This window comes from Lissotriton helveticus, chromosome 4_1 (genome assembly GCF_964261635.1).
Source record: "Lissotriton helveticus chromosome 4_1, aLisHel1.1, whole genome shotgun sequence".
NCBI lineage: Eukaryota > Metazoa > Chordata > Amphibia > Caudata > Salamandridae > Lissotriton > Lissotriton helveticus.
Genome location: NC_136063.1, coordinates 958294119 through 958319751, shown reverse-complemented (window position 1 = coordinate 958319751; position 25633 = coordinate 958294119). Strand labels below are relative to the sequence as shown.

General features: G+C 42.7%; 1 protein-coding gene across 1 annotated transcript in view; it reads right to left on the bottom strand.

Annotated features, from left to right (window-relative positions):
- The window catches only part of CTDP1 (CTD phosphatase subunit 1), an 826403-nt gene that overhangs the window by 746671 nt on the left and 54099 nt on the right, over positions 1-25633 (bottom strand). The window contains exons 2-4 of the mRNA XM_078687575.1: positions 14501-14584; positions 9210-9303; positions 7142-7270 (exon numbers count right to left, since the gene is read on the bottom strand). Coding sequence (XP_078543701.1) covers positions 7142-7270; positions 9210-9303; positions 14501-14584 — 307 coding nt within the window. The remainder of the gene's footprint in view (positions 1-7141; positions 7271-9209; positions 9304-14500; positions 14585-25633) is intronic.

The window sequence follows — 25633 nt, the reverse complement described above, 5'->3', positions numbered from 1 at the left end:
TCCTCTTGTCGACGGGGAGCCAGTGCAGGTTCCTCAGGTGGCAGGAGATGTGGCTGCGTCGGGGGACATCCAGGATGAGTCGGGCGGAGGCGTTCTGGATGCGCTGGAGTCTTTTCTGTGGTCCCATGCATAATAGAATACACACAAACTAATAAATATAGACACAATAGACCTATATTGAGTAGCATGATATGTCCAGCCGGACAGAGATCACAATTTTTACTACAGAGTAAATACACCAGAAAAATTCTCACATTCACAAAGAGTGAGACACAAGCCTGTGCCCCCACGCTAACGAATTGGCAAGATAGGACAGATAGAAAAGAAGAAGAAATGTTTAGGCAAAAGGTGACTGATTTCTGAAAAATGAAGAATAACAGAAATTCAATTACATCTTTATATGCATATCACATTCAGTATATTTTTACATATATGATGTTACATCAAGTCGACGGCGTTTCGATCCCTTAACCACAATATGTGGGATCATCATCAGGACAAAAAGTTAATGCCTAAGAATTCAATTGGCCTGTTTTAAGCAGCTCTGTGAGTCAATTGGAGTTCAGGGCTTTTAAAGGAAGCCGATGATTTGGACTGCCAGAGTTCCGTATCCACCGGGTTGGTACAGAGGGGGGAATTACAATTTCTGACGGATGCGTGGCAGCTCCAGTATAATGCTGTCAGCAGTTCAATAGGGAGTTCGATTAATTCCAGAACCTAATGATGGTTCACTTAGGAAGTTAAATCCAGTGGATGCCCGAAATGGGGATGATGCCGGTGGATACGGAACTCTGGCAGTCCAAATCATCGGCTTCCTTTAAAAGCCCTGAACTCCAATTGACTCACAGAGCTGCTTAAAACAGGCCAATTGAATTCTTAGGCATTAACTTTTTGTCCTGATGATGATCCCACATATTGTGGTTAAGGGATCGAAACGCCGTCGACTTGATGTAACATCATATATGTAAAAATATACTGAATGTGATATGCATATAATGATGTAATTGAATTTCTGTTATTCTTCATTTTTCAGAAATCAGTCACCTTTTGCCTAAACATTTCTTCTTCTTTTCTATCTGTCTGTCTTGTTAATTCGTTAGCGTGAGGGCACAGACTTGTGTCTCACTCTTTGTGAATGTGAGAATTTTTCTGGTGTATTTACTCTATAGTAAAAATTGTGATCTCTGTCCGGCTGGACATATCACGCTACTCAATATAGGTCTATTGTGTCTATATTTATTAGTTTGTGTGTATTCTATTATGCATGGGACCACTGTTGTTTGAAAAAATACGTTTCCCAAGGTCCTGTGCTCACTTTTTGGGCGCCCTTGTTGTTTCTGATATGGAGTCTTTTCTGTAGCTTGGCTGTCGTTCCGGCTTAGAGGGCGTTTCCGTAGTCCAGTCGGCTGGCGACAAGTGCCTGGGTGACAGTCTTCCTGGTCTCGGTCGGGATCCAGCGGAAGATCTTGCGAAGCATACGCAGGGTGTTGAAGCACGATGAGGAGACGGCGTTGACTTGTCTGGTCATCGAGAGGGAGGGGTCCAGGATGAAGCCCAGGTTGCGTGCGTGGTCGGTTGGCTTGGGTGCGGTGCCCAGGGCTGGGGGCCACCAGGAGTCGTCCCAGGCGGAGGGCGAAGATCCCAGGATGAGGACTACCAACACAGTAACCGATGCACACGCAAACAGAAACATACACTCACTAACACACACTCAGAAACGCACACACTGATTATGTCACTGATCTATTGCCCTCAGCAGGATATACACGTGTTTGATATAAGAATGGGGCACAGCACACAGACTTTCAAAAACACACTACATGTCATGTGATGTCTTCCACCCACAGAAGGGGCAATTCACAAACCAGTTCAGTTTAGGGCCACAAACACCTCAATTTACGGTGAAATACCATATTTTAGTTTAAAAAGCGTGAATTTATACTCTGGTAATGTTAACACTTAATATTACGCTAGTAGTGCCATTCAAAGTACGCGCAAATATGCTACAATTGTGTGTTGTGACTGCTTCAGGACAAGAATGCGTACCTCAGTTGGAAAGAACGGACAAAGTTGTGCTGTTTGTGTGCATTTGCCAACTCAGTGTATGCACATTCTCAGAGTGTATACGGCTGAAGAGTTGTTTCTGTGAAAGGCAGAAAGAAGTGTGTGTCCAGGATGGGAGCAGGGAGGCAACACTCCAAAATCCCAGGACTCTTAGGGAAGGGGTTTGTACACAGGAAACTTTTATGGTGAAATAAATTAAAGAAACCTAAGAGTCAGTAAATTAATTGCACTCAAATGGCATATGTGGGCATGCTAAAAAGCTTTTGCAGAGAAGTAACCTGGAATGCACATCATTATCCCAGAATAACTCCAGGGGCATTGTGACAGTACTAGAATCTTATATAAATTCCAGAAAAGTCAGACATTTATCCAAATGTCTATAGGAGTAACAGGTCCAGCCTTTTTATGAACAGAGCCTGTAGTAACCTTGGACTGGAACACATAACTGGGGTTGAGAGATTTAAAGCACGGAAGCCCTGGTTCAACAAGTAAAGTTTGTAATGTGTGCACTGCAGACACTACATTAAACTCACTAATGAGACCGCCTCTGCACTTACAACTTACAATAGTTACTTACCATCCGTCAGTTTCTTTCCCTGGAGATCATGTCTCCCGCCAAGCCGTGCACAGTAGTTTTACTAGGATAGCAGCATTTCCGAGCCCTGAGCAGGCCCTCCGCCAAGGTGTGGCGGAAGGGGAGGCTGGTGCTCAGCCACGTCTTCATCAGCCGCCTCCATATGTCAGCGCGTGGGCCCTACATGATGTCACAGCTCCCGCTGATAGAGCTGTGAGTGGACTCGAATGTAGTGTGAATAAAGTGTGAATTGGCGTGGTTGGGGGCTGCCAGCTCTCCTTAGGACACTTAGGGGCTATGGCGTGAATCCCGCTGACTCCTAACATTACGCTAGTAAGAGGTTCACGTGTGCATGTAAGGCTGGGCACAGCAGGGCACCCCGTCCAACCTAACATACGCATTTCACCACAAAGCCCAGTTCAACCTATGTGTTGTCAATTATTCAATTAAGCAAACGTCCGCCCACCCTCACTCATGGAAAAAGGCAAACTGCCGGGGGCCTCACTGTAATAGAAGCAGTGCGCTGGCACTGTGGCAAAACATTTAATCAATCAGAACATTTAATATGGGGCGCAGGGGCAACAAAACAAACCGAAGGCAACGCCACCACAACCCAATAAAGAAACCACCTCTGTGTAGAACGAAAATAAAAACAAACAAAATACTGCCTCTAGAATACTTGCAGCGACCCTTAGCATGACACACCATTGAATATATATATGAAAGGGGCCTACTATAGGCATTTTAACATTTGAAGAGCTGTTTAAATGAAAGGATGTGGCATGGGCCCACTGTGGGGAACAATTAAACCTCCAACGAAAACTATATATCCAGCATGCAACAGAAACACTAACGAAAGTCAGAGTGAGCCTACCAATAGGCAGACATATAAAAGGATGCATGCAGTGTTAGAAATCTATGCCGTATCTTATCAGCTGCCAGATGAAGGGACCGGAGCCCCAAAACGCGTTGCAGGAGAAAACAAGCCCGGAAATGTTTTTGCTGGTTTTCTGCTCTACTGAACCAAAAGGCTCACATCGGTTGCGAGTGCTCTCTTCAAAGCGTCGAGCAATTGGACAATAAAAAAATAAGAAAACAAAAAATACAAACACAGACACACACACACCCCTTCCCCCCCTTACTGGCGATTGCTAGTAGGAAGTTATAGTTAGGAACTAGTTTCCATAGGAAAAGCATTTTTGTATTGCCAAAAACGTTGGTGCCGTTTGACTAATCTTCACAAAACTTTCAAAATGAGTACACCACTCATGTCATCTGCTGTCTTGAAAGTTTCGGGGTGATTCCTCAAGTGGGGATGAGAAAGAGGGTGGGATGGGGTCCCAATGTAATTTCCAATAGGGATTTTGAACATAACTACTGGCTGAACTGCTCGACTGAGTTAAAGGGGACCACGCCGAAGACAACAAAACGAGTGCACCAAACGAACTATAAATAAACCTAAGAGTAGTAGGCATGTAACAGGGGAAGTAGCCATGAAAGTGAAAAACGCACCTAAAGGTGGAACAAATAGCAACATTTCACCAATAAAAAGAAAGAAATAATAAAAGGCACATAAAGGCACCAATGAAAAGCGATGGACATGATGAAAGTCATTGAGTGAATACAGCATGTCTCGAATACAGCGCATGCATGCTGCCTAGGCGAGACCTAAAAACGGTCATGCGAAAGACCTAGTTTAGCGGCCTTACAAATTAAACATTACAATTACTTTACACAGGGAAACATCTCACCGAATTCTCGTGAACCTCTTAGTTCACTTTACAGTACAAATTTTGCCCTTTGAATTATGGATTTAGCCATATGCCTTTTGTTAAAACAAATACACCCTAAAATGCCATGGGATAAGCCATATATGCAGATGTGCATAGTATGGTATGCTATTACCATTAATGAGGGAGGGGTAACACGACTCACAAAACCACACCTCTAGTGAGTCATGGGTCCTTGCCACACTGAACCTCTCCACAAACACAACAATAGTAATAAAATAATTAAAAAGGCAGAGTTACAGCTATACAGAAACAAACACAGACACAATCGACCATTTCTTTAGCTTAAGCAACACAACTAGAAGTGTAGATATACCAATTCTAAACAAACAATTTCTACTTTTAGATTCAGTGTACAAGCAAAACGTTTGATCTATGGCAGTACCATTTAAATAACATCTGGCAAAAGAAGAACATGTTTTGTCCAATTTACCCATTTAGTTACTGGAGCATTTCCTCAAATTGACTTATGTTGATGTATTAAGATCTTGTTTCCACCACTTCTAATTTCTGTTTTACAGACATTTACTGCTGAACACGTCAATCCCTTTGCCTTAAATTAATTTTTAACATTTTAATTTTCAAATGTCATCTTCTCGTTTGTCTGCATTGCATCTTTGAGAATCGTGCATAACCAAAATTCCAAAGCAGTGTCCTCAAACTTTCATGCAGAGTCCCCCACCATCACTGTCTAATATAACTCACTCATATTGACAATGTTAGTACCACAATTATGTAAAATGTTAAATATTTCAAGCAGCATCAAACATTAATGTGTGGTGTTTGGAAGCATTTCCTTCAAGAAATATATACAAAATTGATATGCAATTAAGTTAAGACCATATTTTGGCTGGTATACTGGATGGGAAAAAGCTACTGAGTTTCAAAAGCGCTTGTTTAATAGCAGCGGAAATTTCAGTTTATCAGACCCGGAGGGCCTATAGGTTTATGACACTTCCTAGGGACAAGGGGGGTTGGGGTGCACCAGATTTCCGTTTATATTATATGGCATCTGCTTTGCAATATATGCAGGGATTAATTGGAGGGAATAATAATGATGATAGGGTGAATAACTTTTCCACGGGGGTTTATGCTGTTGTGCTTGGGGCAAATGTTGATAATTGTTTTTTAAATTGTATTGATTTTGGTTATTTTAAGAGAACTCGTTTCAAGACAGTTTTGGCTGCAGTAAGTGTGTGGTATGCCTTTCTAAAGAAAGCCAAGATGGGGAGGTACAATAGATATGTGTCTCTGATTAACAATAGATCATTCCCCACTGAAATATTCGCTGATCAGACAATGGCAGAGTGGGCAGCAAGGGGGATCACGCAAATAAGTGACCTGTTTTGTCATAACGGATTTGCACAGTTCTCAGACCTACGAGATGCATATGGGCTGGACAATAGAGGGTTTTTTAAGTATCTACAGCTCAGGAGCTTCTTCAAAAACAAGGTGGGAGGTCCCGCAGGCTTTGATAAAAATGAAATAATGGAGAAAATTAAGCTGATGGGGGATCGCACAATTAGGTCTTTTTATACAATTTTGATAAAGGGAAGGGTGGATGATCTGGAGAAATTTAGCACGAAATGGGCGGAGAAATTGGGAGATGAAAACACCCTATTCCTCGAGTCCCTGAATTTAGGACGTACAATTTTGAGTGCAGCCCCTTTGCAGTCTCAGCATTACAAGACACTATATTTTCTGTATTATACTCCGGCGAGGATAGCAAAATGGGGTGGTAATACAGGAACTACCTGTCCCAGATGTGATTTATTGGAGACGGATAGCATACATATTTTTGCAACTTGCCCTCAATTACACTCATTGATTAAAGGGATAGAGGGGTTTCTAACGAGATCCTTGGATATACAAATTACTCTTACACCATCTTGGATTCTGTTGGGAGTGGGTAAGGGGGAGCAGGAACAGTATGCTGAATTCTTATTCGTTGCTATGGCTGTTTATAGACCGACAATAGCTAGGGCTTGGCTTGATAAAAAAAACCCAGCATTTCAAACTTGGTTGGCAAATCTGTTATATTCATATAATATTGAGAAAAATATCTATGCACGGAAGGGGAGGAGAGGAAGGTGTTTAGGTACAAGGATTTGGGAGCCCTTAAGTAAATGGAAGGAGATGCAAAGTAGTGACTAATAGAAAAATTTCCCCCTCTGGGTGTTTTTTTATTTTTTATTTGTATTTATTTTTTTCTCTCTCTGTATTTTTTTTTTTTTTTGATTGATTGAAATGTTAAAAAAACCTGCATATTTTTCTATCCAAATAGGTAAAGGAATGACAACCTGTTGAATGATGTATTGCATATGTATCTGAGATCTGATTTGTGAAATAAGGATTGAGGAAATTTGCAGTTGTTAAAGATTAACGTGTACAGGATAAAGTGTGCTTAATTTGAATAAAAGTATAAATTAAAAAAAATTAAAAAAATAAAAAGGAAATTTCAGTTTATCATCTCGCCGAAGCAGCATCTCCCCAACCCTGGATATCCTTTTGCACCCCCAATGGAGAATGTACGGTACAGTTTGAAGAGGAGTGCTCTAAATACGTCATGCAAGCTGTACTTCTACATCACTTCTTTTCATTTCCTCATTGCCCACGTTCCTTATATTCTGCACTACTAGTTGGCATTTGACAAAAATTTAAGTATCAGACCATTTAAATAGTGAACAGTGAATAGTAATGAAGAGAAATATACTTTGTTGGACATCTGCTGGCAGTGCTGCTCTGTCGTATGGATTAGGGTCTGGTCCAAGTCAACCATCAACACTAGCTTCTTGTCCCGCTGCAGCCGATGCTGGTCTTCTCGTCCTAGTAATTCAGCTTGCTTTAACAAGATTTGCAAAGAGGCACGGAATTAGTAAGACATTTACACAGCCCAAACAAGAGAAAACAAATTGAAAGGAACATTCAAAGGCCCCTTTTTAAAGTCGCTGTTTTACTGCATATTATTTAAGAACTAGTGTTTCAAGGCCAGTCCTAAATCACCAATCCTTCCCGCACTCAAGAACCACGGCAACAGTGCATGCTCTTTTCTGGCCTGAATCAGGACAGCACAGTCCAATTCTGCCGTATTATTAAATAAGATCCAACAAAGAAACTTGAATTTAAATATAAAATAAAAACTAGTTTATCATTGTCAACTGACAAAAAATTATATATATATATATATATATATATATATATATATATATATATATATATATATATATATATATATATATATATATATATATATATATATTGACAAAGCCTGCTGCGCATGCGAAACACGTCTCTCTTTTAATGTGGGGTCGTGGGAGACCTGAATAACAATAAAGAAGCCTTATCCATGCACACTTCGTGTACGTGCTTCTTCTTTGTGGGAGCAGGACTGTTTTCTTTGATGATATATATATATATATATGTATACATACACACATATGTATAGTTAATTAGACCTTTATAATATTTCTCCAACTATACCAGAAACCACAAGCAAGGTTCCTTTCTTGCATAAAAATAGTTTTTATTATTGGACGGGGTTTACAAGATCATAAGGTTTTTGAAGATTGGAGGTGGGCGAAGCACTGAAAGCTAGAGCGAGGCTCGAGACTGAAGCATGGCTCTGGCTCAACTAGAGGTCCTGTTGGAACTGCGAGACCATAACGAGCTGAGACTTCATGTGGCTTATGCCTGCTGCGCTCCTTCACTGGATCCAGGATGTGGCCTTATGGTCAAAGCTGCATACTATGAAACTAGGTTCGAGATTCGGCACCGGCTCAACAACCTGTGATTCTGGGAAATAACTGAATCTGCCAGTGCCTATAAACAAATTATGCGACCTTATGTAATGTAACTGGGCCTGGGGATCCTGAAAAGCACCTGGGTCCAGTTCACGCTATATATAAAAACTGCACTAAGAAGTAAGACTTGTCAGGGGTAGTAAGCATTATAGAAAAATAAAAACAAGGCCTAACATAAGGAAAGACAAACAAACAGATACCCATTTACTGGCTGATTTGTACAAAATTAAAACAGAAAACCTGGATAAATTGTGGTTTCCCCACATAAATTGTGTAGTCGTAGGCAAATGTTTTACTTCACCAAATGCTTTGTTCATTATCGCGTAAAAAAGAAATTCCAAATGTGAGTTTAAACTACCAGTTGTACAAAACTATCACTTTTAACTACTTCTCTGTGCCACATGTTAAAGAAATACACATTTTGAATTCTGAAGAGGCTTTATCATATGTTACACGAGGCTTGTTGTAGGATTTACATAGCAAATGTTGCCAGGGCAAAGCTTGTGCACAGGCTCTAATATCCGAGAGAGGCCCTTGGCTCATCTCTAGCCCAACTCCTTCCAGCTCATTTGTTGACTCGCCTACGTCTATAGAAGACTATTAACAAGAAAACGCATACATTTACTGGTACTGATTATTCTTTCAATTTACAGCTTGAGCTTCGCTGCAACCTGTAGGTCACTAAATTGAGCCATTCGTGAAAGAATGTATTTTGCAAGCGAATCATTTGGCACTTCCGCCAGCCGAAGTATTTAGCCGAAGGAACATTTGCAACATAAGAGACAATCATATGACAACAATATGGAAACAGTGAAACCCTGAAAGGAATATTTATAAAAAAAAGTTAAAAAAAGAAAGTGACGGAGCATGAACATGTTTGCCCCTTCCTTGTTCAGCATGTGCTCCATCAGTGCAACCCATGGCGGTCCCTGTGGACTACGGACAAGACTACATAATGAACAGCTGAGCCAGACAACTTGCCTCAGAGCTAATCATCAGTTCCGGTACACTGTGAACCATGGAAACCGTGGCTGTAGAACGCGGCACCTGCTGTTTTCCATTCTTGCTCTGCAACCTATTCAGGAAAAACATATAAAGAAACTAGCTCTTAAATGAGCTCTACAAATTTCAACACAAAATATTTGCATAACCTTTTAAAAACCCTTAAGGAAAAGAATCAAACTGCAAACTGGAGACATTTTCACAAAACGTGGGTTCGTTACTTTAGAAACCCTTTTTAAGGAAAAGAAAAAAAAAAACATTTCACTGAAATAACTATTGTATGTTCGAAGCGGTCTAGTCGTAATCAAGCTACTTATCCAATCAACATACATTTGATTAGTGGCTCTAACGCCAAACCTGCATATGCCGCATTGCAGATTCCAATTATTTTAGTGGATCCTTAGCCCCACATCCCTTGCCACGTATTGAAACGAGAAGCAAGCCCATGTGGAAATTTCAGGGGGTTGTCCCAGCAACAAACTATTTTGTCCTGTTGATGGTCTTCTTGACGACAGCATAATAGACCGAAACGTCGACACTTCCATCATCTCCAGAAGCGTTGCGTTGGCACCAACACACGACCATTGTTTATTTATGAATTTGGTGGTCTGTGATATTTACTAGGAGTTGATGTTTAGTTGTGAACTGATGAGTAGATGTTATTTATATCTCTGTTCATAACTGTTTTGCTTGATTTGGTTTCTGTGTATCTGCCTCCCCAGCTTTATCATTTGATGCTTTATCACTCAATATAAAAAACTTTTTTTGAATACGATTTACTTCCTCCGTGTTTTCTCTCCTTCCTTTTTCTTGATGTGTTCTAGCAAAAATCTTTAAGTGTGATATCTTGTTGATACACTGGAGTGCGATACGTCTGTACAACTCCTAATTGAGATTCATTTTTTTGAATTAAGTCCCTTGTAGCATACATTGATCTCAAACGTCTAGTGCTCAAGCCTACAATGGTATATTGGGTTCCCCCTGTTTTTATCTCGGAACTCCTACAGGAGCGTGGCTTCCAGTTGCTTTGTCGACGTCTGCAGGTCGCCCGCTGGGGAGACCTCTTTACCAACGGCCAGTTCAACGCAGTGGATCTGTTTTTTAAAACTTATCACCCTACTCCTCTCGAATCGTTCTATTACTTACGACTGCGTCAAGGGATGAAAGAGATTCTGCCTGACTTTCCCAGAGAACCTACGGTCCTATCCCCCTTACACTTCGTGCTATGCTCACAGGACGGATCACATTTGGTGTCGGGCATGTATAGGCACGTCAGGGCGTCCAGAGCAGGGCTGGAGAACTCAGCCCGATCACACTGGGCTACTGACCTGGCAGTGGAGATTACTGACGACCAGTGGCTCTACTGCTGCGACCTCACGGCTCGAATCTCCCCCAGCTGTAGGCTCAGGATGATTCACTATAAGTTCCTCCAACGACTGTACTACACGCCGGTTAAAAAGCACAGGTTCCGATTGTCCAGCGATGACAGATGTGAGCGTTGTTGCGCGGAGCACGCTGGATTCCTACACTTGTCCTGGGAATGCCCCATGGTCCACGACTACTGGCAACAGGTGCATGTTGCCCTTGAAACCATGGTCGGAGAACCAATTAACCTGGATCCTTTACTGATGCTGTTGGGGTACACGCACACATCCCTAAGACTTGCAGGAAATTCCTGGACATTACTCTCCTCCTTGCAAAACGCCGTGTGGCATGTAGATGGGGTCGTGGTAGGGCACCGAAGTTTAAGGAGTGGCTTGCAGATCTGACCCACTGTCAAGAACAGTCCACTATTTTCGCTGAAACACTTCCGATCTCCAGTAAGCCTAGGGACGTCTGGGGCCCCTTGACCACATATTTACTTGCCCAGGGACATGAGTATGATGACTCATCCGAAAGGGATTTACAGACTGACGATGGTGGACAGGCGGCGCTTACCGGGCCAACTTCATGATGCTACTTGTGAGCGGGGTATACTATTGGAAACTGACTACTTGTGCGAAGTGCATCTCATAACTCATGTTACTGTTTATTGTTAATCTGTATGTGGGTCCGGTTACCTTCCACTGTACATCTTTGAAATAAGTCAAACTGTGTTGTCTAAGTAATGTGATAACGCCTCTGGATGCTATCCCCTCTGAACATGTGTTTTATTCGATCAAGTACCTATCCCTCAATGTGCTGTAATGCTCTACTGCCATGAATTATTTGAGTGAAATGACACAGGTGTTACTGTTACGCTCCATACTGCCAACCTCTGGTTTGTTCTGCAAATTCTATAAATAAAGTTTAAAAAAAAAAACCCTCACTGTATGAAACTATTCCCCTGAGAATAAAGTAGAGGGATTAATCCTCTCTGCATTCAGATGAATGAGTAATTAAAATTATTAGAGCTTCTCCAATTAGGCCTCTCGCTGATCGAGATAGCCAAGCTAGTTAAATGCAAATATTGCGGTTAAGCAAGTTCCTTTGGGATAATACACCTTAAAACAGCGTCAAAAGCGTGGGAACACGAAAAGCTGGCAAGTTTACCCAAGAGACAGAGAGAGAAAGACTTGTAGAAGTCCTGTATCAGTATCATTAACTAAATGATTGACCTTTTGTGAAGAGCTCAGTCTTGTTTCTCCACATAAACTTAAAAGAGACTGTTACCCCTCGGCACTGTGATTGCACAAACAAAGCAAAAACAGTCCATTTCGCGCTTTGAAGCATGAGAATTACCACGGAAACTTGCAACTGATACTCTGTTTCAAAATCACACTGCTTTTTACGGAGACACATCCTCTGACAAGAATTACAATCGTAAACCTAGCAGCCAAACATTCACTCAAAAAGGAATCAAAGGATGTAGAATTTAAAAACCTGTCCCACTTAGTGAAAATCTTTTAAAACATTAGCACAATTGTGGTGCATTTCGAAGAGAAGCAGGTTCTTCTAAAATTAAAACCCTTTACATAATGGCGCACAAATGATGGAAACACTGCTGGATGCAACCTTCATTCAGCCATTAGGCTGGTGCATTTAGAATATCGACGACCTCAACATTTGCAGTCTGTTCCAGGTTGCAAGAGCTGCCCGTGTACTGTCTTCGCCGAATAGCGCTATCCGTTTGATCACAAGCGCTCACAAGAGAATCAGAGCCGCCAGACCTGCTGAGTAGACAAAAACGAGAAGGAAAGAAGTACCCTGTGGTTGGTGGCTCCACTGCGGCGCCGCACTGGGATTGGCCCAGAGCTCGAGAAGGACACCGCAGCCAAGTACAAGCCCGCGAGTGGTGCGCACGCCACAGCGAGCCATATGTTTTCAAATATCGCGCCCGTGTCTGGGCACGATTATTGAAAACAGATAGGCTTTGGTGCGTGTAACAGACACCAATAGGCCATGGGCGGAGCAATGCGCCCGCCTTTGGCCTATTGTGTGCTCTGTTTAAAAATAAAAACACGCAATCAAAGCCCAATAGCAGAAGCCAAAAGGAAAAGCACGGGCACGTGCGATTCCAGGCTCCGTTCTCAAACCCCAGTCAAAAGGACTCTCGCTGCGCGATCAGTGCTGCGCACTGCATTGCTAGACGCAAGACCTAAAAAGCAAGTTGCACAAGCTGTGCATGCAGCCAAGCTGCTAGAGGTAAAAACAAAGTGACCCTAGGTGTCAAGTTTCTTGGGCTCTTTGTTGAAGGAGCCAAACAAAGGGAGTTTAATAGTTCTGACGATGTTCTCAAAATAAAAATCCAGTGACGAATGGAAGGTCAAAAAGTAGAGTTAGTGTGGAGCTAGCCAACGGCTCGTGGGGATCTGCCTATGGACTCCAGGGGCCCAAAAAGAGGTTCTCCTGCGAAACCATTGTAGGCTCTAGGAAATATTTGTTTACTGGGAGCAATGTTCTGCAGAAACGGGGGTGGGTTGCAAGATTTTAATCAGGATATTAGATTTTACTTCTGCCAAAGGCAAATTCAGTTCCAAGTCCTCCACTGCTTTCTGAACACACGTTATGAAAGGATAAACCTCCACTGAGGCAGGGCCAGAGTGGTAAGAGATGTCCCTTCCTGGAGAAGAACCTAGGCCTCTGGTTGTACATACAGATAAGGGCACATCAGGTATTGTGAGGAGGCAATCAGCTTCCTAGTCATCATCGTCCATGCGTACGTAATTCTCATCTATAAATACATAGTTATCATCCGTATCAAAGGTATCTGACTCAAAGCTTTCTGCCACACGTGTGAACCTTGGGCCCTAGGAAGGTTTCCAGATAATGATTCACTGTTTAAGTTAGCCCCACCGTAATTTTTTGCTGCACAGATATTTTCTCCTGTTGATTCCGTGGATGGCACTGGCTCTGCGGGAAAAATACTTTGGGGTTGGTGCCAAAGACAAGCCGAACAAATGGAGGCCAGTGCTTTGTTAGTTTGAACCTTACTCTGGGTGACAGACCAAAGCCCATGAAAAAGCATGGCATCAAAAGGGATATGGGTCAAAGCCACCAAACCCACATGAACATGCGCTCTCCAACTATATTAGGAAGTGGCCCAGAGGATTGTGGGACATCTAAAAACATTCAGCACTGCTAGCTGGAAGGCCTTGACCTGCATGGGTTCAGCCAAACCACTGGGGAATTTTGATCTAGGCTTGTTAGGCACCTGAGGTTTGTCAGACACCGGAAAAGATTCTGAGGAATGGCACTGAGACTTCAATTGTTAAAAGCCAAAATATTCTAGTTAATATATCTATTATAGCTCGCCGTAGTGGGCTATACCAGCCTTTAACAAGGGAGCATGACTTTAATGCTGGTATAGCCCACCCACGGTGGGTTAAAAGGCTATTATAACATTCCACCACTAGAGGGCAGACTGTTCTTACAAAGATAACAAAGACCTCACAGAGCCAGAGGGAGTTGAAAACCCCTCTGGTTCCGTGAGTCAACAGCTGTGAAAAACAACTTTGGAATGTTGGCGCTCCGGGCCTCTACCGACCATTAGAAACCCAGAGAACTCCATTGTCTTTAATGGAGCTCCCAACATTCCAATGTCCTAATTAGAAGTAAAATGCTGGTAGAAATGTTATTATATTGTCTCTTCTACTGCCATCTTTTGCTTTGATAAACTGAGACAATTTATCTAAAATAAAAATAAAAATCCATGGCGTTTTGAAATCGAAGATACTGCCTTACAGCCTTTCACGGAGCTAATGCTAGTCTTTCATTCTAATCCAATATCACTGGTTTAAAAAACACTCCCATAAAAGCTTAAACATGAACTGAAAAACCTGGATACTCACTGTGTCAGATCTTGACCACATTCTGCACACAAGCCTTTCATCACAACTGGATGACTGCATTCTTCCAATCGCACCAAAACACCGCTGTAAAAATAAAATGGTATTGAGTAATTTTTAAATATTAATTAAATTGCTGCCATGAATGTATCTAACGTGCTTTATGTATGGTTTAAGAATTTTAAACTCGGAATCACAAATTCAGTCGAACAAATACAAACTTTATTCATGGCCATTCAAAGTTGACATTTTTAGGTATGATGTTCAGCAAGATCTTTTACTTTTCAATGAAAAAACAATCTTAAAATGTACATATACACAACATAAAAAGGCTTTCAGTTAGACTTCATCTAATTGTCCATTATAGTGTAATTAACATTTTGGAATCTCCCAGAACACACAGCATGGGGACGTATAGTTCTTCCTGGGGCTAGTGGTTCCCTGATTTCCAAAGTTGACCATACGGAGCGATTTCAATATGCACATTAATAATCCGCAAGATGTCCTTTGCAAGACTTCTGTGACATGACCTGGGATTTCACAAAGTATATAAAAGGTGCGCCTGGGGCAATGAAGGAAAATGCGCCGCATTATGGGGAATGTGCTGTCCCCAGTGACATCTCCAGTCAGCTCACTAGACAAAAACCTCTACCTGTAAGTAAGAGAACGAAAAATAAACTCAATTATCCAAGCAGCAATTAGTAACAAGCATTAAAAATGCAATAGGTCTCACCTTTTATTAAGCTAAAGCCATTTGCTTTGCTATACTATACCATTAGCAAAGCAGATGGCTTTAACAACCAAAGGCGAGACCTACTGCATTTTCAATGCTTGTTATATGTAGTTACCAGAAGGTGAAAGACCGAATCAGTTACCGAATATTTTGGTTTTTAGGCACGTCTTTGACCACGCCCCCATGCTCACTCACTCTGCCCCCATTGCGTGCAGTATCATAGTTCCCATACTTTTTTTTAATGCACTTCGACCACTGCCCCAAAAGACACACCTACAAGCGTCTCCACCCAACAAATAGCTAGACATCAGTGGGAAGGGGCTGATCTGTGGGTGAATCAGGAGAGCTAGGGAAGGTGCAGAGATGTTTGTGTTCATAAGCCAATCACTGCACTGATGTAATGAGCCAGGGGCTGACCTGTGAACTCAAAATGGGGTCCCAGTTTTTATGTTGCAGATTTACGTAGCGCATACAGTAGATATTGGAGCACTTTATATGAGCATCAGTTACCTTACAGAAGGACACATTAATTTTTAGGTCTCCCTGAGCCAACGCGCATGCGTTGCTCTGCGAGAGTTAAGTAGGGACTTTCAAAAATGCTCCCAAAGTCTGCAGGCGGTTTGGGTAGAGTGCATGTGCGCCGGGGGCGCGCACTCCATTTGTCCGCCTGCAACCTTTGGGAGGACTTTCGCAGCCGATTTGATGTTCTCAGTGAGCCACGAGGCCGCTGAGAACATCAAAGCGGCCGCGAAAGTGCTCACCATTTCCACCCCCTCCCTTATCCCACTTCCTGCTTGTCCAATTCCTTCTGCAGTTTGGCTTTGAACGCAGAGCTGGAGGGCTGCAGGTTCACTGCCTTCACTTTTGTAATGTACCAGTATTGCCACCCGTTCCTTAGGTCTTTAAGGGAGATGGTGCGCAATGCTGTAGTGACCTCTGTGGACCCATACAGCATTCCGAGGCTACTGGGTACGTACCCCGACGGTCACGGTTGTCACTTGGGCAGTGAAAGGCTTCAATCGTAGACAGTTTACACTGTACGCGGACTGTGTTTAGACACTGCCCAGTACATTCGGTAACTATTCCGTGCTACGCCGCTGCTGAAGCAGTCACAAACTATTTATACGTTGTCTTCCAAATAACAAGATAGGAGAGCACCCATTACCACCTTCTTTTGGGATTTTTTAAAATGAATTCCAATATGTTCTTGGCGGAATTTCAATGAACTGAAAGACGCCCTCTCTTTGCGGGATGCAATGATAGTTGGACTCGCAATGCACTTTAGTATATTGTCATTTGGATTCTCTTTACAGAGCATGACACTATTTTCAGAACAGGTTCTGCACACTGAAACCCCTTTTGTATATTTGACCCTTTAAATCCGAACCATATAGAACTGGACGGTATCGGTCGCTGCTAATGAATGTCCTGCTCACTAGGCGCCCCTTTAAGTCAGTGAACAGGACGCTCAATACGCTAAAGCAGTTTAGAACATGGCGGACTCAGACAACTGTTGATGTTGACATCTGTTGTGATATGCAGGCCACAAGTTCGAATCGCCATACATGTATGTTAAGTATATCACCCTGGCTTTGGAGGTTCAGATTAAATCACTGTGTGGGCCAGTGGCTGGCTTGCTGCCAACATCTGAGAGTATCCGCCGCTGCAGCCTCCCAGAACACTGGTCTTAAAACCCGTGGCCGCGGGCTGTGTGCCTTCCCCACTTTCTTTTAACAGCCGTGTGTAAACATGCCCCCCCTTTCCACTAACCCCTCCTCGCCACCCCTCGCACCCCCTCCTATGTCCCGGCCGACAAGAGTCTCAAGGCTTTCTTTAATTGATTAAGAGATCAAAAGGCGTGCCTTTTTAAATCAAGATGTTTGCAGGAGCCCTTTCTTTCCTTTGGTACGGCCCCTCTTCTCGGATTACTTAAGAGCTTGACTGTGAAGGAAAGGTGTCGCCAGTTCACCGGAAATGGGAGCTCCGAAGGAATGTGTCAGGTGGCACGACCAGTGCACAGGCAGCAGGTGAAGAGCTCACCACGATTCCCAGTGTTTTCATGTCGTGTTGTGTGAGATTTTTTTCACTCTCAACGTCCTCTTTTATTTAACCTGTCCTCTTTATGCTCGTGTTATTTCAACGTACATTTTTGGCACACGTTTCCCAGTTTCATCGCGTTTCATACCATTATCGACTGCAATAATGGTGCAAAGTTTTTTCAGTTGAAAACACTTTAGCAAATGTTTTGTTCCCAGCAACGCGGCTTCTCCGCAATAAGCATTTTCCCCCTAACCCTTCTTCATTATTCCAACTGGCACTGTCTACACCCTTTGCGAAATTAAAGAAACACCATTGATTGCCTTGAACATTTTTTAGCCGGAGTACTTTTAAATGGCAGCGCAAGGCAAGGTCGACCATAAGACCCACAAGAGGGAGGTGGCGCTGGGCCAACTAGAAGCTCGGACTTACAGACACATCAGTCTCGCACGGTTCCAACCCAAAGACAAGACTTTCTATTTTATTTGACATGCAAGTTCAGGTGTCGTATGACGCTTGTTTTATACTTATTGCCTCAATAGTGGCTGCATTTTTCATTGATAGAAAGCCTCGGCAACAACTGCCTGGAGAGAGTTTGATGTTCCATCTTTCCTCCTATTCAGTCAGCGACATCAATGTTAAAATCTTCCAACTGCAGTTGCATCATTTACTAGCTAAAACACTGCTCTGTCTTCACTTTCAGCACAATCCCACAATCTCAGCGTATGAATGTATATTTGGTTCCCTAACCATCCAATGTTTTTCGAAAGATTTGACATCTCCAGCTGTACCTCCCTGAATGCAGTATTACCATAATACATGTGTCGCTTGTTTTTATTTCACTTCATGCAACTCACTCTTAAGATCAATAAATAAGGTTGATGGAGCGTGGCCTGCCAAAGTAGAGGTTTGCAGGATGCCCGCGAGCTTCCAGGCTGCCAGTGAACATTCTATAGCATCTGAGCCGCAGAGCAGTCCCACTGCAACTTGAGTCGGGCCCATCTGCCCCTTCCCACTCTGTTGGGGTTCGCTCCAGCGCCAATGATTATCTGCTGCTGATCAGCCATGACACACTGCTCCCGTGGCATCCCACCTGGTGCTGGGCCGCAAGTCGGAGAGGTTGTACGGAGCAGGGCGCATATGTCACTTGTGTGACGGGGCCCATCGCTGCTTTTCATGATAGATTGGGGATGACTTCACGGGCGCAGCATGTTTGGGTTGAACTGCTGTGTGGGCTACTTCCTAGAAAAGTGTGCGGAGCAATCACGGATAAACCGCCCGGTCACCTCCCCCACTGATGTACGACCGCACAAGATGCAGTGTCTTGCAAGCCATGTAGTGCATTCTTCCCGCCATTTGTTGTGACGTTGTGCTGTGTGAGGTTTGCCTTTCAGTGCTCACAGTATTTATGGTGGTTCTTACGTACCCCAGGGCCACTTCTGGCTGCTTTGATGGATTACGTTTGGGGATATAGCCATTTTTATTTAAAAAAACTCTTGCTGATGCACTGAGAATCTTCATCGTGGTGGGCTGTGGTGCCGAAGAACAGTTATCAGTAAATAAGTTCAGGAAGGAGGGCCTCAACGCGCATGTGCGGGCTCGCTCCCAGGTACTTCTGTGTGACCGTTCTGTGCCTTGCTACATGGCCACTGGCCCGGCCTCCAGGAGAGCCTCACTCTGAGGTTCTCTGCGCATGGGCAGGCTTTCTCCCAGGTACTTATGTGTGCCCATTCTGAGCATCGCTCGTTCAAGACCGTTAGTGTACAGAGTAAATAAGAAGGGTGCCAGAACACAACCCTGCCCGATACCCCTCTCCACTGCAAATGGACGGTGATGGATCAAACCCAGATCTTTTGACTGGGTGTGAGTGTTTGATTGGTTCAGATGCTCCGTCCATCACCACCTCCTTTTGTACCGCTTTGGCCGGCATAAGTGTGGCAGGGTATGCTCAGACATGAGTCCCTTGCTCACTTTGCCACTGGATTCAAGCAAGCTGGGCTGAAGACGGCTGTAATGCCAGAAACCGGTCCTCGGAAGCTTGTTTCCGGTCCAGGGAAGGCATGGCTTGGCAGTTCGGGCTGGACTGTTCCCATGAGGCACAGGGTCAGACTGATTTGCATATAGCCATGTCTGAACTGGGGTGGCAGAGTGGGCTAAAGAACGGTGATGGATCAGACCCAGATCTTTTGACTGGGTGTGAGTGTTTGATTGGTTCAGATGCTCCATCCATCACCACCTCCTTTTGTACCGCTTTGGCCGCCATAAGTGTGGCAGGGTATGCTCAGACGTGAGTCCCTTGGCTCACTTTGCCACTGGATTCAAGCAAGCCGGGCTGAAGACGGCTGTAATGCCAGAAACCGGTCCTCGGAAGCTTGTTTCCGGTCCAGGGAAGGCATGGCTTGGCAGTTCGGGCTGGACTGTTCCCATGACGCACAGGGTCAGACTGATTTGCATATAGCCATGTCTGAACTGGGGTGGCAGAGTGGGCTAAAGAACGGTGATGGATCAAACCCAGATCTTTTGACTGGGTGTGAGTGTTTGATTGGTTCAGATGCTCCGTCCATCACCACCTCCTTTTGTACAATTTATTGTGGCAAACAGAATCGAACGCGGTGGAGAGATCCACAAAGGCTAGGTACAGTTTCCCTTTTTTTTGCCTTTATGTATTTCTCCATCAGAATTGTTAAGTTAAGGCCCTGTTCTAATGTTCCTAAGCCTTCCCTAAATCCACATTGTAGATCCTTTAAAACATTATTATCTTCAACTCTTGGCATACATTTTGGAGAAGTGATCCGCCCATTGTCCTTCATCAATAGCGAGTTCCAGTCTTGGAGTTGTATCAGACGTTAGAAAAGGTGAATTGACCACAAGCCAGGCTGACCCATGGCATCAGAGCCGGCAAACCTAATCCACTGCAACCCCTTAGAATGAGATGGGAGGAGGATGCAGGGCGGGCTCTGCATGATAAGGAATGGGAGAGGGCGCTCAGATTACCAAAGAAGATATCTTGCAACCCTAAATTCAAGTTTATACAGCTCATGATAGTCCACAGGTCATATCTGACCCCACACAGACTGCGGACGATGTTCCCTGATGCAACCGGAACATGCCCCAGATGTCAAAAAGAAGATGCGGTGCTCCTACATATGTTCTGGTCCTGCCCTAAACTGTATACTTACTGGGGCGAGATTCAACACATTCTGAGTGACTTAGCACCAGGCAGGCCCTACACATCCACCTTATTTGGCTTACTGGGAATAGGCCACAGAGAGAAGAAGAGAAGTGTGGCTACTAGGTTTGTGGACTTAGCGCTGTTGCTGGCGAAAAGAGCAATAGCCATGAACTGGAAGTCAGCTAGGCCACCAGGCGTGGAATACTGGGGCAGGGAAGTGATACGATGGGGTAAAGCAGAGGGCCAGGAACTACATAGAGAAGAGCGTAGGGGACTCCGTAAACACCCCATTTCACTAGACTGGAACCAGCTGCTGACGGACTTTGAGCAAGGTCTTAAGGAGCAGGAGGACTAGGGATACGTCTACCAGTACCAACGGTGGGTGGACATGGTCATACATTGTAATGAACTGCTTTTTGAGGGGCCTACACACACACTCGATCTGTAAATAGCTCACAGCCCTGCCCAAGGAGCAGACCTTGTTGGAACCACGTGAAGACATATACTGTTTATTTACATGTAACAGGAGAACTTGGAAGAACCCATTATTGGGTTGACGTGCTTATTGCTGCCGAACCGTTGCCTACGCGAGCCTGCAAAGCTGGATCTTTCAGTGCGGGTGGGGGGAGGGTGTGGTTGTGGGTTGAGGGAGATAATCTGAAAATGGAAAAATGTGCCTGTTGATTACATACTGTATTACTCACCGTTACTATAGAAATGTTGTGCTACTAAGCATTGTCACATCATGACAGCCTTGGTGAACTGATGTACCTAATAAAGAAATTTTCAACAAAAAAAAATTGACCACAAGCCAGAATGCAATGCTGTCCCCTTCAATGCTTGCTTAGTGTAAATCAGCCCAAGCTTTCATTTTTAGGACCTTCGTTCTGGTTTTTAAAGCTAAATTATATGCATGCCTACATCGTGTTATTTCTGCTTTATCCTGTTCCTTTTTGTGTAAGGCCTGCTTTAAGGTGTTATATGCTTTTGTGAAGTTGCTGTCAAACCAGCCCGCTTTCTTTCCCTTTCGTTTTTTTTACTTCCCTTTTCAATGCATTCCTTATAGTGTCTGTTATGGAAATATAGGACCCTAGTATATCTTCGTGTGGTGTGTTCTCATCGAGACACTTCAAGATATCTTCCATACTAGTTATCACCACTAGTTTAGTGACTACCGATGGTTCAACCTGAGCCCATTTTAATGAATATCCATTTATTTTGTTTATTTCTAATCCTTGTAATTGTTGAATCCTTTCGGAAAGTACCGACTTTATTTTTGACGCAACTGATATCTCCAGGCTTTGGGGGAAGTGATCACTTAAAACATTTCCATGAGTTTTAAATCTTAGAACCCTAGAGGCAGACCTATTCAGGGTGATTATAAAATCTATAATTGTGTTCGACCCCCTTCCTTGAAACGTCTGCATGAATGAGGTAGGTGGGGAAGTCAATACATTTGCAAATCCCATATCTAAGAAGAATAACATCTCATTTAAGGCATCACCCTGTAAGCTATGAATTAAAATGGGGGAGGTTACAATCTCTCATCTACTAGGCCACATAATACATCATCACTGTGTGGAAACAAAGCCGTGTTAAAATCACCCCCCCCCCCAAACCAACAGTACATTTTCCCTATTGTCCTTCTCAATATTCAACATTGCATTTCTAAGGTGTTTTAACATATCAATTACATATTCCCTTTGTGCGTTATTATAAAAGTTTACCAAAATGATTGTTTCTCTGTTGTCTATTTTCATAACCAGTACTTGGTAATTTGCTTCGGAGACGGCCAGCCATACTTTAGTTATCTTTAATAAATTTGACACATATATACATAAGCCACCCTTTGGCCTCGAACTTGCCGTTGGTATAGCCGGTATATTAAAAGTATTATAGCCTTCGATATGATTTTCTTCCAAGGACCACGATTCCTGCAGGCAAAGTATGTCAAATGTATTCACAAAGTTTAACCATAACTGATTATGTAATTTGGACTGAAGTCCTGCCATATTCCAATAGAGTACCATAATACTATTGGTCTACCTTTTAAGGTTTGCTCATTCCTATATGGCGGCTGCCTTCCAATCTACTTTCTTACAAGATGGCGACCAAATTGTTTCAGCTCCATCTGGTTTCACGCTCCATTCTCTGATCGCTTTGCAGGTGAGAGTCATTCTCCCCCTCCCCCTTTGCGTTCACGCGTTTTTGCTTACTTATACCGCGTCTTTGATTCATTTTATTTACAGACTACTTGGTAGATGTTTGGCCTTATCCTTGGATCTATACTTCGTGACTTTTTCAAATACGTAGAAGCAAGTACTTTGTAAACTCCGCAGTCACTCATCATTAATCCAGCGACAATTTCCATTCTCGTCTGATTCCCTGTGATTACATTTCTTTTAAGAAAATCTTCTCATTTGGGCAGTACCTTTTTGGCCCCTAGTGTGTACCTTCCAGCCACTGTACTTCCTAACGATAGCCTCTAGTGACTGAGTCTCATTAAGACACCCGGGTAAGACCTTACCCGTATTTTGCAATTGTCATTCAGCCATTCCTTTTTAAGTATTGCGGTCTAATTTTATTTTCTGTCTTTACAGACCCCCTAGTCCAACTCTATTTTGATGCTCCTTGGGACCACTTGAACCTTCCTGTATCGTACTCTACCATTCTTTGCCCTTAAGGTAAGCACCTTTTTCATTAGAGACATATTTATGTGTTCTACTCATTTCCAACCTTCATATCTTGCTCTTTTTAAGATGGTCAATTAGCTATATTTGAGATTGCTTTATTTCATTTTACGTCTGTGTCCCCTTAGGCACCAGTCTTATGTTAATCTCTCTATTCTTAGAATTTACATTAGACTAAGGACTTCTCTACAGTTTTGGACTCATCACAGCCAGTAGAACGGCCACAACGTTCTTGTCTTGATTAGTTTTGGAGCTCATTTCAATCAAATAGGTGGCTTATATAGAACATGGTCTTTCTTAAACATTTGTGATTTTTTTTAGTATTTTTCTGCACTTGGGGCGCTTTTCTTTCCTTTTATCTTTTATTCTGTTTTGGTGTCGTAATATTGGGTCTATATCTCCTTGACCATGGTGCACATTCTTATCGTTTTTCTACATATTTATTCTTTATGGTATGGCATGATTACCTGCACATACCATTTTCTCTTTCACTTTTCATACACGAAACGGGTGATAGATTAATACGGGTCACTTGGTCACGTTTGGTTCCAGCTACTTGCGCCTCATTTAGTATTAATTTTAGTCCATTCTCTATTATGTCTTCTGTCCCTCAGACGTTTGGTTGTACTTTTGAGATTGAGCACCTTGTATATTACTTCCAGAGAGAGTGTATTTCTCACAGATTGCCACCTGCCATTGAACATATCCGTACACCCAGCGCCCTGATGAAGGATATTCCATCTCCTAGTTACTTCCGAAACGCACATCGGCCCACTCTTGTTAAAACAGGCATCAATGAACATTTGAGTAATTCCAAATATAATGAATTGTTGTTTGCCTTTCTGTGAATGATTCTTTTTTCTTATGATTATTTACTGTTCACCTGTCTACTTGTTTTTATATAGAGTTAAGTTTACAGAGATTTCTTTAGTTGATTCATGTACTTGACGTTATACTTTATATTCTGTATGTCAGTGTTTTTTAAAGTGTTGTTGGTTGTGCTCTTTCATTTATATAATGAATATATATATATATATATATATATATATATATATATATATATATATATATATATACACACACATATACACACATACATATATATATATACACACACACACACACCACACAAAAAAAGTAAAAAGATTTATTGAATATATTTTTTACACTTTTTAATAATAAACACTCAAAACCGTTGGTCTGACTAGTAGCAGTTTATGAATTATGGACATATTGCCATATTCAAATTAATTAGTTCTGGAGAAGTACCCATTGTTGCTGATTTTATTTCCCGGCTTTCTTCTCCATACCTATTCAGTACCTTCAGGGACCCTCTTGTGTTTTTTACTTTCAGTATCCCCCATTCTGTCTCCCCCTGAGAACAGAAAAAATGTCTGATGCTGGGGTATTGGGACCGATGCCAAGATTCTTCTGCACCCCACCCCACTTTTTTCTCCCTTTTGATAATCTGGAGTGCTTTCAGGCCCCCTCGGTGGGTACATTGGAGTGTTTACCACCTATAACCTAGTTCCCAAGGGGGACCTAGATTTCTTAGAGCAGAAGAAGCAAGAAGCACAATTTTAAGTGTGAAATGGCCTTTATTTTCCCTATCCCTAGGGGTATTTGGAAGGAAAATGGGTTGGTCTGACCTATCACTTTAAAAGGTTCGAGTGCAGATGAAATACTAACCATTTCCCTGGAACAATGAACCCTGCTACATTAGCCACTCACAGGAATACATGTGCATTTCATTCCACTGTGGGGACACCATTTGTAAGACGTAGGTGAATACATTCAGGATACAGGGAAATATGGCTTGCTGAAAGATTTTGCACCATTTCAAGTTCACTTTACATCACCAAAATTCCCTAACAATCACGAATTCCTTTTCCTTGCACACACACATATTACTTAAATGCAAGGAACAATTTACGAGTCGGGTCAAACATGTATAGGACCATAAACAAACTCTCCACATCATATTTTCTCATCTTGCTGGATTGGAAAATGTGAGCTTATTCTGCCTCAAATGTCAGCCTGTCAATGAGCATAACACAGATCCGAGCAATATAATTTGCCTATGGGTTGACATCGCAACAGCACATCCATACTACGCTTAATTCAAACTTCAAACTTGCACCAAAAAAACAAAACTAGACACTACCCGGCAACATCGCTCACAAACCAGAGCACAAAATCCATATAATCGGCTACCTGTTGCTACCTTAACAGAACATATATGCCACACACAGATCAATCAACTGTCAGTGGGAATATTTCATTAAATCAAAGCCTCATAGTTGGCAGAGATGTTACAAGTTGAAAAAACACCCCAAACCGAGGCATGGTAATTGTATAGCCCAGAAGTAGTGTAATGAACGGCAACATTATTTGGCATACACAGACATATGCTTAATGCTGTATAGATAGTAATAACTAAATCTAGTGGACTACCATTCAATATATCCATTATAAAGCACATTTGTATATTCTAACCTGTGCCA